Source organism: Hylobates moloch, unplaced genomic scaffold, assembly GCF_009828535.3.
Source record: "Hylobates moloch isolate HMO894 unplaced genomic scaffold, HMol_V3 SCAFFOLD_3, whole genome shotgun sequence".
Lineage (NCBI taxonomy): Eukaryota > Metazoa > Chordata > Mammalia > Primates > Hylobatidae > Hylobates > Hylobates moloch.
In genome coordinates, this window is record NW_026652278.1 from 72,178,041 (window position 1) to 72,196,681 (window position 18,641).

Here is an 18,641-nt window from a genome sequence, read left to right on the forward strand (position 1 = left end):
ATTGAAATATAATAATGTATTTCCAGGCCATGGAGGTGGAGAGGCACAAGGAATTGATCTTTCTAAGGCAAGGAAGATTCATAACCACTGAATGAATTAACCACTACCTTCTTCTGAGTGTACAGATTAAATTCTCTGTCACACCAAGATCCAAGTGCGCTAAATTTTAACAGATCTGGAATTTGGATAATTTATTGCTCTTTCACAGAATTCCCATTCTTTTACTAACACAGTTTCAGAGTTTGCGATATGAGTAGGCCGTGGGTGGGGATAATAAGGCATCATTCCACACCAGGATGCACAGGTCCATGGTTTAATGATGAGACTTTGCTGGTGGGTGCAAACTTTGCTGGTCCCCCATGCTCTCTTGGATCTGTGTGCATCTCACACATATGTATACGTACATACACACACACATACACACACACACCCCTCTCTCAAGTTTTTAAAAACCTACTTAAATTCTGCATCCTACCTCCAATATACTCTGTGTACAGTGTAAGTGTTAATACCAAAAATAGTGTTTTTCTGCTGGGCACAGTGGCTCACGCTTGTAATTCCAGCACTTTGGGGGCCGAGGCAGGTGGACCACTTGAGCTCAAGAGTTAGAGACCAGCCTGGGCAACATGGCAAAACTCCATCTCCACCAAAAATATGAAAAATTAGCCAGGCATGATGGTGCATGCCTGTAGTCACATGCCTGCAGTCCCAGCTACTCGGGAGGCTGAGGTGGGAGATTGCTTGAGCCCAGGAGGTGGAGGTTTTAGAGAAAAATAGCGTTTTTCTCCAAAACTTCATGGAAGGCTGTTGATAATCAGAAAAATGACCCAATATTGATTCTGTGCCTCCACATAACCCCCAGCACAGAGATGTGGCACATGTGCTGTGGTTCATAAAGTACAATTATATGTCACCTGATGTGAATCTCATAACAGTCCTGGAGTTGTACATTGAGTAACCTGCATGTACATTGAGTAACCTGCATGACTGTACACAGTCCACTGCCTGTCGAGTGGAGAAAATGTGATTATCCCATTTTCCAGCAAGAAAAACTAGGACTCAGGGAATGTAATAGGACTAGACAACATTTAAGGTTCCTTCTCATCCTGGGAATTGACATACCTGAGAATTCGGTAGTATGAAACTCTCTGAACTTGTCAAGGGACCTCACATCTCTCCAGGAACAATACACCACTCCTCTTTTCAGTCCTGTCTATGTCATCAGAGTTTCCCTCACACTGTGGCCAGGAAGAGCTAAGGAGGTATAAATGAGGTGTACAGTGTGGTATTAGGTGCATGGGATCCACAGCCCACCTGCCTGGATTTAAACTGGCTCTGCCCCTCACCTGTGTGTGACCCTGAGCAGTTACTCAACCTCTCTGTGCCTCAGTTTTCTAATCCATAAGTGAGGATAATAATACCACCGAATTCACTAGGTTGTTGTGACGATTATATAATACACATAGTTTAAAAACAACCAGACACACAGTAATCACTCAAAGTTTGTTATCCAAAAAAAGAAAAACATTTTCTTTCTCTATGCATCCATTTTCTAACCTGTAAAATGGGAATTTAAAAGGGGCCTACATCACAGGATTGTTTTGAGGATTAAATAACAGAATAAACATAACGAGCTTAAAACAATGCTTAATGCTTAGAAGCCACTCAAGTTTGTTCTAATTGACAGGCTATCTTAGAGACTGGAGGTTCTTGCTTTACATTCATTTTCTGAGGTCAGGAAGTAAAAAGGATCATGGGTGAACAGGCACTGGTGAGATGAGGAAGAAAGAACAGGAACATCTCAGTTGCCAGTTTCTGTTTTCACCAAGAAAATCATTTTAAAGCCCTGGCTAGAATTTAAATAGCATCATCCCTGGAGATAGCTGTTTCAGTTTCATTACAGTCTGTGTTCATAGAGTACAAATAGAAACCTTCGTGATTTTATTAGTTTCCATGCAACTTAGGAGAGATTTGAATGATAACATTTCATCTCCTGACTTTAAAAAGGGACCAATTAAAAATACAGCACTTGCATTGCCTATCACGGGAAAATGAAAAGGTTCACAGAGTTTTAAAAACCTCTGTCATATCTAGTTCATGGTCATAAATCAAGCATTCAGTACTACGGTGGCAATCACTATTGTCTAAATTTTTAGTTTATTTTGTAAGAAGTACTTAGAACAGCTGGGTGCAGTGGCTCACACCTGTAATCCCAGCACTTTGGGAGGCCGAGGCAGGTGGATCACTTGAGATAAGGAGTTCGAGACCAGCCTGGCCAACATGGTAAAACCCCGTCTCTACTAAAAATACACACACACACACACACACAAAAATTAGCCGTTCATGGTGGCGCGTGTCTGTAATCCCAGTTACGTGGGAGGCTGAGGCAGGAGAATTGCTTGAACCCAGGAGACAAAGGTTGAGGTGAGCCGAGATCGTGCCACTGCACCCTAGCCTGGACGACAGACCAAGACTCCGTCTCAAAAAAAAAAAAGAAAGAATACTTGGAGGATGTTTGCACCCCCAATAAGAGTTAAACTATAGTACAGAAGAAACAAAATGTACAACTAAGTATTTTTGCCTGGATTGCAGCAAGTCCTACACAATTACCAACACCCCAAAGCTACCTGGTACTCTGTGGATTTGCGAAGTGTTAATGTAATGTATCTGTGACAAGTTAAAATTTAATGCATGGCTCCGGTAGCATAATCGAATCGATGTTATGTAACCTAAGAGAACCATTCCAGTAAGCTCTGATGTGCTGGCTGCTTATGGTTCAGGGGGAGTTTTTTCCGGAGGTTATTGAGTATTTGGGAATCATCCCTTCAGACACTTGCTCTTTTGCCACAGAAGCCGCGGTCATCTTATCCCTGCTTTCGGCAGCTGGAATGCTCCGTGGAACAGGGCTGAGATGAACATTCTGGCTCCAAGGCTGCCTTTTGGGGCAAGTTAAGGAAAAGGATCAAAGTAAGTTGATTTGCACGACCTTCTCTTTAATCAGATGTTTCTTTTTATGTTCAACCTCAACAAAGCCAGCCTATCATAGCACACTATTTATAGTCTATAATCTAAGATGTTCTGAGCCATTCCCCCACACCAAAAATTAAAATTAAAACCTCAAAAGTGGTGTGGCTATATCATTAGAAGTAATAGCAGAGTCACAAAAACCTATTTCTGAGACTTTTTTTTAAAATGACAGGTTGATGGTATTTCCAATGGGGCCTGTGTCCCCAGATTGTAATTCTTAAATATGTCATCAAAGTCAATATTGAAGTTCTGGGGACATGTCAACCAAATTTCACTCTTGTGTTTTATGGTAGAATAAGAACTTCTCCCTGGATCTACTGCCCTCAATAACTTAATCTTTGGTTCTTTATCAGGTAAAAATGATAGTTTTAAAATCTGACTTAAGAAATGGCTTTATATTGAAATCATGAAATCAGAGAATTTGTTATATGCATGAGAAAACTAAGGCCCGGAGCCTATGACTTGTCTAAGACACTGTAGCTAGTCACTTGTCATATGTCAAAATTAAAAATCCAGCGCTCCCTTAACTTCACTCTAAGAGTAGACACCATTAAACCAGACCCCACAGGCAGAAAGAGGGTTGTTCTCTTCATTTGTCTGCTCTCAATGTAGGCAGCGCCTAAATCAAAGTCAGCCTGGGTACTTCTAGAGGGGTTGCAATCTTTAGAGAAAGAACACTAGCTGCCCACCAAGAAAACAAGAACGCCATGGTAAAGAACATGTCAGGGAAGGAAATGTGCCCAAAGATAATGGTGGTCATCTCCTGGAGGGGGAATTTGGGGGAATGTTTTTCCCTTTTCTCAAATGTTTATTTATAATTGTGGTGAAATACACAGAAGATAAAAATGTACCATCTTAGGCCGGGCGCAGTGGCTCACGCCTGTAATCCCAGCACTTTGGGAGGCCGAGGCGGGCGGATCACGAGATCAGGAGATCCAGACCATGGTGAAACCCCGTCTCTACTAAAAATACAAAAAATTAGCCAGGCGCGGTGGTGGGTGCCTGTAGTCCCAGCTACTCGGGAGGCTGAGGCAGAAGAATGGCTTGAAGCCAGGAGGCAGAGCTTGCAGTGAGCCAAGATCATGCCACTGCACTCCAGCCTGGGCGACAGAGCAAGACTCCACCAAAAAAAAAAAAAAAATGTACCATCTTAACCATTTTTAAGTGCGTAGTACTTCACACTTAAAAATGTGCATGTTTCACATTGTTGTGCAACCCATCTCCAGAACTTTTTCATCTTACCAAACTGAAACCCCATACCCATTAAACACTTCCCTCCCTCTGGCCCCTGGAAACTACCCTTCTACTTTCTGTTTCTATGAGTTTGGCAACTCTATGTACCTCATGTAAGTGGAACTTATCCTTTTGTGACTGGCTTATTTCATTTGGCTGATGTCCTCAATGTTCATCTGTGTGGTAGCACGTGTCAGACTTGCCTTCCCTTTTAAAGTTGAATAATACTCTGTTGTATGTACCTACACAATTCGCTAATCTATTCATCTGTGAATGAACCCTTGAATTGCTTCCACCTTTGGCCATTGTAAATAATGCTGCTGTGAACATGGGTGCACAAATATCTCCTTAAGACCCTGCTTTTAAGTTTTTTGGATATCTACCCAGAAGTAGAATTGCTGGATTATATGATAATTCAATGATTAATTTGTTTTGAGAAACTGCCATACTGCTTTCCACCGCATCTGTACCATTTTGCATTCCCACAAACACTGCACAAGGGTTCCAATTTCTCCACATCCTCACCAACACTGGTGATTTTCTATTTTTTTTGACAGTAGCCATCCTAACAGGTGTGACTGTATCCTTTTTGTTTAATGCCGCTGCACAGCCCACGTTTTCTACAATGAACATGTAGTGTATTTAGGATTAAGGACAAAATATAAAATACTGAAGTTAAAAAGTAAATCCTATGGAGAAAACAGGGTTGTGAAAGAACTTAAGAAATGATTGGGTTTTTTTTTAGACTGAGGCAAACTGTTGAGCCCTCTTGTGGCCTCAGCTAGAGACATCATTCCTATACTCTTCAAGAATCTATCACCTGATCGGCTGTGGCTGCCACAATCCACAGGAGAAATGACCGTAATTCACGGGCAGCTGAAATAATTCCTCTAAGCTCTGGAAGCAAAGTGTTCCCAGATGGAGGAAGGAGAACAACAATGTATATTAAGCTGTTGCCAGCTAATGTTGGTCATAAAAATCCCTAGCACTTGGGTAAGGCCTTTCATCTTCGAAATCTTTCCTCCAAGCCTTGGAACGCTTATCTCTGAGTTCTCTGTTTGAATAACTGGAGGCCCACTTTTTCCCCTTCTAGAGCCACAAAGGGTCCACTTTCCAAAACCACCTAAAGAGAAAACAACATGAATGTGGCAACTTCTCCCAAAGAGGAGCAGAATTCTGCTCTTCGTTAACAAGCACACAAAGAACATCCCCCACAAAGCCTGCCAACGCTTCACCTCTGAGCCACACAGGCCGCGTGCTATCAGTTCATTCCACAGAATGTCTTATTTGAAGAGCTAAAATTTTCCAAATGTGAACTCATTCTACCCACTGGTCTTTATATATGCTTTACTCCTTGGAGGTGAGGTCATTTGATATGATTTATGCATTAAGACAAAGGTGAGGGAACTAAAACCAAAATCCATCCAATTAGCTATTTATCCAACCTCTAACTCTCAGAGGAGAAATTCTTTTTTCCTTGGTGTGAACCTCTCCCTCTACCTCCTGCCCTCCCTCACCTTCTTCCCTTGTGTGTTTTGCTCTCTTTTCTTTTCTGGTTTCTTTCTGTTCAGCAAAATAGGGGAGATGACAGCAGAGGCATACGGGAGCCCCAGAGGAAAGGAGACCCAATGAGCAGGTGGGAAAGAAAGAGCCTCCTATTCTAAGAAGCGGCTGTATTCAAGTGATGCAAAAAGAGGTTAAAGAGCACTGTCTGTCTCCCTAGATGAAAAAGAGTCAATACCTAGAAAATGGAATCCAACTCGAGTTTCCTAACAAAGGCTCCGTACCCTACATCCAAATTCTTGGCAGGGCCCCAGAATTACGACCCCTGCGTGAAACTGAGAAGGGGGCTAAATCTTGGAGATACAGAGCACGTGACATTGATAAGGAGGTGAATTTATGGCCCGGCGACAGTCAAAAGCCTCCAGCCACAGCTGCTGACAAGACCGAAAAGACCTCAGAAGGCAAACTTCAAGAAACAACCAGAATGGGTTGTTTTCTGAACTCTGGGCAAAGGGGCAAAGGGGCAAAGGGAAACCACACTGTCTCAAGAGGACGAGGAACCCAGAGAAGACATCAGGGAGAAAAAGAAAGTGGCCTTCATGGAGGAAACACAAGTTAAGGTTAAGGTCACTCTATGTCTCAACAACACTGCGGACATGGAAACACCACCCAGCTCTGTCCCTTCCTGGACTGGATTTAGAATTTGAAATCTACCGTCCACCAAGGCTTCTTCTGCGTGTCCCAGACACAGACTAGAAGCAAAGAGGGACTAGTGCAAACAGAAAGATCTTTCCAAGCTCATCGTAAGGTGGGTTTGTCCCCAGTGGAATAGCGGCCTCAGGAGATCATAAACACGCTGGTAGGGTGGGCTTCCAGCACTGGGGAGGAAGCACATAGGGCCTGAGGCCCCAAAGCTTCCTTCCACCACCGTGAGTTTATAGTTCCATGCGCTTCTGCACTTGTTAAATCAGGTCACTATTTGTTGTCTACTAATCTACAAACTTGAAGCCCCCAACCAGCAGAGGCCACTCTCGATCCCACCCTCCAGCCCCAGTTCACTCCCAAAGATGAAGACAGAGAGGACTGTCCAGTCTCTAAAAGGGATGAAGGAGCAAGAACAAGACATGGAACCAGAAAATAAAACAAATACTCATCTTATACTCCCAACTCGAAATGCACATACAGGCAGCCCAACAGCCTGTAGATAATTTGGTTTACAATGATGTGCAAAGATGCAGACCCATAGTGGCTGAATAGTTTCGTACAGTTAGAAGTGTCCCTGGAAAGAATATTACTGACAGTCTTGCCTTAAAAACTCCTTTGCAAAAGACATCATGGTCCCAGACTTCAGCAGCTAACAGATGGAAATTAATTTCACTTCAAGTCAAAAACCTAAAATCTGGCCGGGCGCGGTGGCTCATGTCTGTAATCCCAGCACTTTGGGAGGCCAAGGCGGGTGGATCATTTGAGGTCAGGAGTTCAAGACCAGCCTGACTGACATGGTGAAACCCCGTCTCCATTAAAAATACAAAAATTAGCCAGGCATGGGGGGCGTGCACCTGGAATGCCAGGTACTCGGGAGGCTAAGGCACTAGAACCCTGGAGGGGGTTATACAGTGAGCCGAGATCATGCCACTGCACTCCAGCCTGCCAGCCTGGGCAACACAGCAAGGCTCTGTCTCAAAAAAAAAAAAAAATCTAAAATCCTATTTTTCCTTTTTAAAAAAACACCCCTTCCCCAAGTAAAAGTCAACTCTGATAATGGGGAGATCTACATAATGTTTACCTTAATTACTTCTTTCCCAAATTGAAGTATTCCTCCCTATTGTGCCAGAAATCAAAATTAAACAGCACCAAGTTTCCACAGAAACCGTCAGGAATGAGAGCCACTAAGGAAAGAAGGATGTAAAAGAAAGGAAGGAGCGAGAGGAGGAGGGGGAGAAGGCTGGAATTCAGGCTTTCCTGTGAATTCGCTTTGAAATGCCCAGAGGCCACCGGATCTGAGTCCCCAAGAAAATCTGGTAGAGAGGCCAGTGAACCAGCATAAAGAATAGAAAAGAAATGTGGTGTGTTAAATAATTTTTATTTTGGCCACGTGAAGAAGTATTAGTCATACAGGTAACAAGATCTTACAGGGAGATGATTCCAAGGCTCAGCTTGACAACGTTAAGTACATATCCATTCTGGGCCTGGAGTGCCAATTACAGTTCCAAATTGGCAATTAGACATAATGTCCCAAGACAATCACCAAATAATGCCAAAAACAAAGCAAGTTCCATCTTAAAGCAGCCATTCTTTTGAAACTGCCCTTTCCTCCCGTGCCTGACTCATCCACCTCACAAACAATTGCCCATTATGAACTAAATTCTTGTTAGCTACTGATCAAGAGAAACCAGGTGGCATGAATAATTAAAATCCATGAATGATTCAAGCACCATGTTGTCAACAATCCAAGCCCATCTCTTTCACCAGGAGTTTCTCCATAGCATCTAACAAATTACCCAAAAAAGCAGCAAAATATATTTGCCACCCCCAACCAATGCATTCTCGTTCAGCCCCCAGTTAACCACTGGAAAGAGCCTTCCAACATCTATGTGTGTTTACATTTGCTGTGTGTTTACAGTTCCTGCCCTCAAGGAGTTTGCAGGCAATTCAGAGATCAGATGTTCATATTCCATGAGAAGATAACTGTTTTCTCCTCTGCTCAGCCTGTCAAGTACTAATAAAAGTCCTAACAAGCAGGGAGTCAGAACTGGGTCTTAATTATTTTAACCCCAGCACCTAGCTTGGTTTCTGGCACATTGTATACACTTAATATGCAACAAAAGCAAAAACAACAATAATTATAACCAGAAGACTTCTTTGAGGGCCTACTGTGTGCAGGCCATGATGCCACCAGGTCCTTCTTCATTCTGCCTGCTGCAGACACTCACGGTGCTCCCCTCTGATGATGAAACAACATAAAAAGCACATCTCATGGAAAAAGTCCCTGACGGTGTGAGCTATGAAAAACCCTGGTATGGTGAGAAAAGGAGCTACTTTCACTTTCATCTGCTGGAATTCTTAAGAAGTGCATTGGAGGGCCACACAGCACGGTGCCACGCGTGTCCCCCAGTCACTCCACGGGCAGCTCTTCAGCCAATTCTTTGAGGTTGAACCCTCCATTTGGGAAGGCCCACCCAGGCCCCTACGGAAAATCAGGCTGGCAGTCTTGATGCCCACTGACTTCAAACACTCCAGAGGGAGTGGTCCTCAGCCAGCCTGGAGCATCACCGCAGTGCAGTCCTGGTGACACCACCAGCCTTTAATTTTGCAAGGAGGTGGTTTGGCTGGGTTGCCCTCCTGGACTTCGGGAAGCCACACCCTTTGCAGAATGACCAACTGGCACGAGGAAGAGCCCACACATTGGTGGGTAACACACAGACCACACCCTGTAAACACTGCTCTGGCCACCACAACCCAACCCTAAATCCACAATGCTGATGGGTTCCTTAGGAGCAGGCACCTGGACCATCAGCTTTCGCAAATAAGAGCCCAGCCTGAACCACAACTACCCTGGCCTGAACGGAGTTTTCTCCACCCAACGGTCTGGCACAGCAAACCTGCTTCTCATCCCTTCCTGCTTCAAGAGCTGGGAATTTCCACATTTAAAAATAAGCCTGTCTTCAGGGATGGACTGCACGGAGGCTGAGGGATGGACCAGATCCTTGATATTCAAAGTGTGGTCTGCACAGCATCAGTAAAGCCTGTGTCTCGCCAGACCAGCAGAATCTCAGGTCCCACACTGGATCTTCTGAATCACAGCCTGCATTTTAACAGCTCCTGGTGATTCCTGAGCATATTAAAGTTTGAGCAAGCCAGGCACAGTGGCTCACACCACTGTGGGAGCACTTTGGGAGGCCAAGATGGGAAGATCACTTGAACCCAGGAGTTCAAGACCAGCCAACATAGGGAGACCCCATCTCTATAAAAAATTTAAAAACTAGCCAGGCGTGCTGGCACACACCCATAGTCTTGGCTACTTGGGGAGCTGAGGCGAGAGAATCACTTGAGCCTGGGAGGTTGAAGCTGCAGTGAGCAGTGATCATGCCACTGTACTCCAGCCTGGGCAACAGAGTGAGACCCTGTCAAAAAAAAAAAAAAAAAAAAAAGTTTGAGAAGCCCAGGCCTAGAGACACTCTCCAGTCCTTGGAGATAAAGATGTGATATCCCCACTGAACATTCCCCAGGCCTTCTATCCAAAGTGCTAGGACACCCTTGCCTCCGAGGGTCCCTGGGTTTCCTTTTCTAAGTGTCTAATGCATGGGGTTCCACCCACCCAAGAAACAGTTCTAAAAGAGACACCCTTGGTCTGCTCCCTGACTGTGCACAGAAAGGTGTGGCCCTGTCTGATCCCCAGGGATGTCTCCAAGGGACCCAGTGTTCCCCACAGGGCCCAGGGCCTGGCATCACAGCACAAACAGCCCTTTCACTGGAACCACAAAGGCGACCTTCCAGGGGATCTGTGCTCGGCAAGGTGGTGTTGGCTGCTGTGATTCACAGATTAGCATGGTCACTGCCGGTGTGAGCCAGGACGTCCACTTTGGGAAGGAGGTCCTGGCATTACAATCTAATGCCAATGTAACTGTTTCTGCACCAGGCCTCCCATGCCCTGATGAGAGAGAGAGAAAGAGAGAGACAGCCCCAAAGCAAGCACTTACTCCTGGCTATCAGCCACCAATGAATGTCCCCATCCAGGGAACAAAATAGCCGTGAGGCAAAGAGAAGGTCCATTTGGCCTTACCATTGGAATGCTTCATCCCCCAGGCCAAACAGCAGGGGGCAGACAGCTCTTCTTTTACTCCTGACGTATGTTTGGTCAAGTTTCCTGGGCACCTGGAAGCAGGGCTAGCCCAAGGCTTCCAAAGGGAGGCCATAGGTTCTCAGTGTCCTCCTAGGAAATGCTATAAAGTGGGGTTGGTGAAAAAAACCACACCATGAGGCTGTGCTCTATCACGGGTTGGTGAAAAAAACCACCCCATGAGGCTGTGCTCTATCACAGACCTCAATTTGCAGGTGAGGAAACTGAGGCACAAAGGCATGACGTCTTTGCCCAAGATCACAGGCTGAACCTTGGGCACTGCACAGCAGCCCTGACACCGAAGCAAGACTGCTCACAGGTAGCACATTTGAGGGCATTTTAACCACTTTCTCTACCAGCAGGATGCCGCCAAGCCTGTGATGTGACCCTCCAAAGGGGAAGCTCAGCCACGCCATGCCTGCTGATTTTTTTTCACAAGGTAATTTAAAAGGCAGGTGTGCCACAGAACACACTTTGGGAAACACTGGCCTAGGGGGTGTCTTGGAAAAGCTGGTCTGGGTAGACAGTGAGTGTCCTGGCCAAGAGACTGTGACATCACTTGGGAGACAGGTCTATGAGTTCTGGACTTGGGATAACAGGGATGGAATTTGTCCCTCCTCAAGGGTACAATGCTGGACAACCACACCTGCTCACCAAATGCCACAGTGTTTCCCTTCTGCTAGCCCGGCAGCTCCTGGTCCCCCATACTGTCAATGTTTGTCCACTGATACCCCACCATCAAAACTGTAACCATCCTGCCAGGACCCCATCCATGGAGCCTACCTCTGCTGCCCTGCCCTAACCTTCCGGCCTTGCAACAGCCAAGAGCCACGAGCCCATGTCTCAGTCTGACTCTAACTGGTTTTTTGATCTATGACAGTATACTTCAGGATCTAAAGGCTCCTTTTGGCTCAAAAAATTTATTTGTTATAGTCTGCGCCCTTCAGGGACTATAAGTTCAATGAATCAAAGGGAAAATAAACTCAGCACTTCGTGAAGCTATGGTAGTTACCACTTACAAGAGGCCTGCTAAGTGCCTGGCATTTGCAGGGTGCTATGTGCCCATTATTCCTGCTCCCTATAAGAACCCTACAAAGTAAGCATCAGTATGCTCTTGGTATAGGTGATGTAATCAGAGCTCAACATGGTTGGCAGTCAAAGATGCCCTGCTAATAAATGTGAGATCCATGATTTGAACTTGGGTTTGTCTGATTGCAGAGTCTTGTACTAAAGTGTGCATTTCCATAAAGAGGGCCAGGGCCTGGACGCAGTACCTCACGCCTGTAATCCCAGCACTTTGGGAGGCCAAGGTGGGCGGATCACAAGGTCAGGAGATCAAGACCATCCTGGCCAATGTGGTGAAACCCTGTCTCTACTAAAAATACAAAAATTAGCCAGGTGTGGCAGCGTGTGCCTGCAGTCCCAGCCACTTGGGAGGCTGAGGCAGGAGAATTGCTTGAACCCAGGAGGCGCGGGCTGCAGTGAGCCAAGATCGTGCCACTGCACTCCAGCCTGGGTGACAGAGCGAGACTCCATCTCAAAAAAAAAATTAATGAGAGAGGGAGCAAGGAATGAGGAGCACAAGCTCTCTGGACAAGGACAGGTCAGCTGGAGCTCCCCCGTGACTGGGACCTGAGAACTCCTCCAAGGCCACCCCAAGTGATCTGCTCAAAAAGGAGTATCTCAAGGTCATCTGGTGCAGCTGATCCCCAGGACAGGATGAGATGAGGCAGCAGGGCCAATCTGGAATCAAGAGCTCCACGGCACTGAAGCTCCAGCCCTGATTGAATGCGTCAGGCCAGACCCTGGGTAATTACCAAGCTGTAATGGGATCTGATATTTATATTAGTCACGAGCCTGACAGAGAAAACGTGTTGTTTTCTCAGGCACAGCCATGAAGACAACATCTCGATAATTCATTACACGCAGACCATCCTTGATCAAGCCCAAGCTTCTACAAGGACAACAGATCAAACTGAGAATGGAAATAACTCTATGCCCAGCCACACTCAGGCCCCTTAACAAACCACAGCTCCATCAGGAAGTTGGCCTCAGTTTCTCCAGATATTTAAAGAGAAGTGGACCATATGCTGGAAGACGAGCAGAAGATGGAAATAAAGATATGTAACTGTCCCAAGGCTGAATTCCTAGAGGAATTGCTGGGGCACTGCAAAACACATTCTGAGCTAGAAACTTTAACCCTCATTCCTCAACTCCTCCCTCTCTCCTATATCGAATCACAGAGCAGGAAGGGACATTAGAACTCACAGAATTCAATCCCCACATTTTATACACAAGGAAAGAGAGACACCAGAGAGGCTAAATAACTTCTTGAAAGTCATGGCTTTATTCAGGCTACCAGAGCAGCTCCCTATTCAATATAGTCTACGACAGGATTGAACTTCACAACGTCACACCCAAGTGAATAGAGAGCTCTGATGAAATCCCACAAGGAAAAAAACAATAATGTGAAAAAGTACAGCAAGGAACACAGTACTGGAATGACTATGACCAAGTTCCCAACAGGAGGAAATTGTAATGTTTTCTTCTTCACTTTCTGAAAAAGTCCACATGCCACTCTTTTCAAAAGACTAAAGTCATTCACTATTTGAGATTCAGAGGCCAAAGGTACTAATGAAGAGATGTCCCACGATGCATGTCCACTGTCTTGGGTTCCTTTGATCAAAAAGGTTTGGTGCAATCCCAGAGACCAAACGCTCATGAAATTGGAGCTCCTTGCTGAATTTTATCTCCCACAGAATTTCAGATGCTACAAAAGACCTGCTTTCCTCTGGACTCCAGCTCTTGATCAAACCATCTTGGGGCTGAACGAGAGTGAGGGTGAACCCATCTGAGGGCTGGTAGAATTTTCTGGAAAGGCAGCCTGTATTTTCTTGGGAAATCTAGCACAAAAATTATTATTCTAAACTTAAGCCAGATACATGCCTGTGTATCGAGTCTTGACAAAACTACCAAATACTTGGAAAGCAAAGAAAAAAAGAAACACACACACACACACACAATTGCAATAAAAATACAGACCTCAAACGTAGAAAGAAAAGCTTTTAAAAGGCCTAACTTACCATTATTGCATATAATGAGCTGACTACCTATGGCTTAAGTGAGCAAATCTAGGGGCAGATATCAAGAGATTCTGGGCGTGCTTTAAAATGGACTTATGGTATCAAAAGGAACCTGCACTCATTCTATACTGGCCTCACATCTTCCAAACAAACCACCATCACCTCTCATCCCTGGCGGATTTCTTATAGCAACTAACTTCCAGTTATTTCCACTCAGCAGGTCTTGGAGCTACAAAACATAGCCAAATATTTACGAATTGTTTTTTCTAATCGTTGCCAAAAACCTATTTTCTTGAGTAAACTGACAGAAGTTATGCTTGCTCATCATTTAGGAGATCCTTTGTATGTGCGATGGGATTAGCATTTCATTATAGACACTGCAATTGCATTTATGTACCCCCAACATAAAAAGACTTTGGAAGCTGTGTTTAGGACCCCAGGTTCACGAACACACCACAACTTATTTTCAATCATTGAAAAAGTTTTCATTATGATCGAAATTGCCCCCTGCCTGAAAGAAAGCAAGCTGTTAAAAAGTTCACCCAGATCACTCCATCTAGGGAACATTTCAGACGCACACAACTATGAGCTATCTTTCCCCTAAAGACAGTCGCTCAATCTCAGTAAACCGGGGAACAAAATTCCTGAGACTGTTGGGGGAGGTGGAGGAGAACGATGGAGAGAGGGAATGTGGGAATTTGAAGGCTCCAGGAATAAGCTGTTCTCAGCAGGAAGGCTAGGCAGGGATCTGGTGTATAGGGCTTTGCTTAACCTGAGGGCTTCTCTGGAAGGTGGGAGGTTTGCCTCCTTAACAAATAAGAAGGAACCTCTACGGCTGAGAAGGTAATTCCAAAGAAAACTCTCCGGCCAACACCTGCAGGCCTCCGGAGAAGCCAGAGAATGACGAAGAGAATGATGGTTTTCATATTTCTCCCTTTGTTCCAATACACCAGTATTTTCCAAAACACAAATGTGCTGCCACAAAATACAGCTGAGCTCCAGCACCCAACAGGATGTATAATTAATGATCAGGAGAGAGAGCCTCCGCCCCCCTGGTGTTTTCATAGCCAGCCTTCACCCATAGCCCCAGGCTTCCCTACTTCTCTCAGCCGCCAAGGAGGCTGCTACAAGTTGCTGTGCCCTGTGGAAGTTTGAGGGGTCCTCGGTTTAACTTTACTAGAAAAGATGTGAGCATGTGGAGGCTGCAATGTGTATCTACCCTGCACTATTCCCCTGGATGTCCCTTCCCTCCAAAACGGTTCGTGTTGTGAAGTCCCCTAGGATGGGAATTACTCAGAACGAAGGCAGCTGGGTCACTCTCTTTTTTCCAGTTCTTTCTTTTTTATTCTGCAGTTTTCTATCAAACACTGTCGGGTCCCCCACTCCAGCCAGTGGCTGTGGGGAAGGGAGGACATCTCTAGGGACCCAACTACAGACCAGGCAGTGAGCCTAGCAACCGTACATCGAAGGTGTCGCCAGCCTCAGTGCTAGTGGGCGTCTGCGCCAGGAATAGCTAAAGCCGAGGACATCTAGCCACCTCGAGCGCCAGGGAAGATCTCCGCGTAAAACCGCGGCCTCAGGCGGACCCCCGCTCCAGCTCCGCGCTGCTGGTTGCATTTCCGGGGACCCAAAGTGGGTGGCCTGGGGGCAAAGGAACAGAGGCCGAAGAACTTGGGGTATGTTCCACTAGAGCACCTAAGGGACGGAGTGGGAGGTTACATCAGATATGCGACCTCGATACATTCCAAAAGTGGCAGCCCCGTGGGCTACCCCCAATACTGGGATGGATCTCCCCAACTTCTCTCGCCCCTCGAAGTCCCCCTGTTATCTTGGGCCATGCTCCTCCCCCGGGATTCCCCTGTGCAAAATTATTCTCTCCCTTGCCCAAAGGATTTTTCCCTTCTTTCTGACCCCACAAACTCATCTCCCCAACAGGTTCCTAAAGTATGAGCGGATGTACTCCCTCTCGCCCACCGCCAGGAGCCGAGCCCCGACAGGTGAGCGGTGCAGAACACGCACCCAGCTGCCCCCAGCTTCCTCCGTCCCCGCGGGGTTGGCTCTCCCCACCCCGCACCACGGCACCCGAGCCTGTGAGTCCCCCACCCCAGCCCCAGCCGCAGCCGCCAACAACACTACAATAAACAAGAGGACAGGATTGAGCGTCCGCGTCCCGGAGCGCACTGGCTGGGGGCAACTCCTCACCCCCCGCGCGCCGCCCGCTGCCCCGATCCGAGAGCACCGGGAGAGCCGAGGGAAGGGAAGGCGGCGAGGGGAAGGCAGGCGGGGATGGAGGGAGGCGCGGCGCGGCGCGGAGCGAGGAGGTGGGCTGCAGGGGACGCCGAGAAGCGGCGGGGCTGGCGCAGAGGGCGGGCGCCCGGGGCGCGCGTTACCTTCGTCTTGCCCCCGCAGTGGCAGCACACGGTCCACAGGTACTTGAGCGTCCGCCAGAGCAAGATGATGAAGAGGCCCCCGAAGAAAGTCACCATGGAGGAGGCCAGGAAAGCCCACCACATGCGTTGGCCCCGGCTGTCGCACGGCACCTCCATGGTCACCGGGATGATGAGCGCATCCATCTTGGGCTCGTGGACCGAGGACGAGGAGGAAGAGGAGGAGGAAGAAGAAGAGGAAGAGGAGGAGGAGGAGGAGGAGGAGGAGGAGGACGCGTCTAGGCTGAGATGGTTCGCGTGGATACTGCTACTCATTCTAAGACTGCTGCCTCCGCCGCCGCCGCCGCCGCCGCTGCTGCCGCCGCCGCCGCCGCCACCATTTGCCATAGCTAGCAACGGGCAGCCGGCGCAGGGGCTCGGGGGAGCTCCTCCCGCCGCCAGCGCCTCCCCAAACACCCATCAACAGCCATATTGCTGCTACTGCTGCCGCCGCCGCCGCCGCGGAGCGCGGGAGGGGGGCGGGGAGGCGCCGGGGCTCGGGGCGCTGTGCGCGACCTGGCAGGGTGCGCCGAGATATATACAGCGAGCCGCCGCCGCCCGCCCTCCCCCCGGCCGCCGGCTCGCCCGGGGGGGAGGGGGATGGAGTGCGCGGGCAGCTCCCCCTCCCCAGCCTGCGCCCCGCTCGCCCCGGGCTGCGCTGGCCCCGAGCGCCGAGAGCCAGGGGGCGCCGCGGGCCGCCCGCGCTCGGGGTCTGCGCCGCCCCCGGGCCCGCCCCGGCTCCGCGCGCGGGCCCGGGTGTCCTCGGCGCCGCGCCGCCGCCGTGCGCCAAGGGTGTGCGCTGCGCTCGGCCGGGGACCCCCTTCCCCGAGCGCCTTCCGCGCGGCTAACAAGCCTCTCTCCGCTTATTAGGTGGCAACTCGTTAATAATGGATAATCGGCCCCCTCCGCCCGGGCGCCCCTGCGCAAGCCCTCCTCCCCCGGCTGCGCTCGGCTCCGGCTCGCCGCGCCAGTGCGCGCCCGGCCGCGACAGGTTCACCGCGTCGGGCCGCCGGGCCGTGGCTGCCTGCTAGCCCATGCTCTCGGGACCCCCTAGTCCTGTCGCCACAACGCTGAGCCCCTCGGCCTCCGCTCGCTCTTCCTCCTTGCCGCCTCCGACTTCTCCTTGTCCCCGTCCTCGCCGCCCAAGCCTCTTCGGCGCGCGCCCCGCGCTCCCCGCAGCCGCCAGCAGCAGCAGCTGCAGCAACTGGAGCGGGCGCGGGCTCAGGACGCCCGAGGCGGGAGGGGAGGAGGCTCGCTGCGCTGGCTCGCCTGGGCTCCGGGCTGGGTAGGGGTGGGCAGGGCCCCTCGGCAGAGGCCCGGCACGCGCCCCGACCCCCAGGGCGCAAGGTAGAGCGCCCCCAACCCAGGCGCGGGGCCAGGCGCCTCCCTCCAAGGTGCTGCGCCCCCAGCCGAGAGCGGTAGGGTACACTGGGAGGACAGTGGGGCGCCCCGTTCAGGCCGCCGTTTTTTTCCCAAAAAAGCCCCCAGTGGGGAGGGGAGGAGTGGCCAGCTGTCAATTGGATTCCACAGGCTGAGCGCCCCAGGACCCTCAGGCTTCGGGAGTGAGGAGGACCCTGCGCCAGGATACACACAGCTACCCACCCCGACTTCGCTCTTCCTGCTACCTATGTGCCCAGGGTCCCGCGTGTGGCTGGAGGGTAGGGTCAGGACGGCCGGCGGGTGGTCTGTGGCCTCTGACAGCAGCAGGTGGTTTCTCTCCTTTTTCTTTATTAGCAACAGAGGCCGCCCAACAGACAGTAGGCAGAGATGATCAGGACGACCTGGCCTGGGGATAGTACGGGCCCCGATAGACAGTAGAATTCCCTGAGGGGTTGCTTTCTTCTTATATAGTCTCAGACTCCATCCATCCTGTGAGGAGGGCAGATGGGGGAAGAGGGGCTCCAGACTTCATTCTGGCTCACCGTTCCCCATTTAGGGTCTTCCCTTCTCCCCGCTTAAGATGAAGAAGGAGTCCGTGTTTGTTCCGTAGCCTGTCTCCTTACACCACCAGGGGAATCCCCCTTCTGACACTTTCAGAAACTTTGCGTCCCCTGAACAGTGTCCGTCCTCATGCTACCAGCTGGACCACAAGTTTTTCCAGCGCTAATTAAATCGAAGATGAGCACGCCCTTCCCTCATTGCTGCAGTGGTTTCCCCCAAAGTTTCCAGCTCATTAGTTTAAGCCTAATTGGAATTCTCAGGTTCCTTTCAGCTCTTACCATGGAAAAGGCCCAAGTTAGCATCCTTAGCTTTACACCTGAGGCTGTCTCCGTGGGAGTCAGATCAGCCCTGCCCTTGTCCTTGGAGGTCTCTGGAAGGAAGAGCGAGCAAGGGAGGCTGAGCTGGGCAGAGAGGCTGAAGAGGGTGTTTGAAGCTTCTCTCTTGCTTGATTCAGAATACATTCATTGGGTTTAGGGTACACATCCACTAAGAAAGAGTCAAGGCCAAAGTCAAAGGAGAAAATGGAATGAGGTAAGAGTTCTTGAGTATTTGGTTCTCAAAAAGCAGTGTATGTAAAAGGGAGCTGCA

General features: G+C 49.0%; 1 protein-coding gene across 34 annotated transcripts in view; it reads right to left on the bottom strand.

Annotated features, from left to right (window-relative positions):
* Nucleotides 1–16,702, bottom strand: part of KCNMA1 (potassium calcium-activated channel subfamily M alpha 1) — a 775,685-nt gene extending 758,983 nt beyond the window's left edge. For 30 of the 34 annotated variants that reach the window (XM_032140900.2, XM_058436411.1, XM_032140879.2 and 27 more), the window contains exon 1: nt 16,077–16,702. In XM_032140900.2, coding sequence (XP_031996791.1) covers nt 16,077–16,460 — 384 coding nt within the window. In that variant the 5' untranslated portion in view covers nt 16,461–16,702. The other 4 variants (XM_058436419.1, XM_032140972.2, XM_032140982.2 and 1 more) reach the window with 4 other exon arrangements.
* Nucleotides 16,703–18,641: the final 1,939 nt, after the last annotated feature.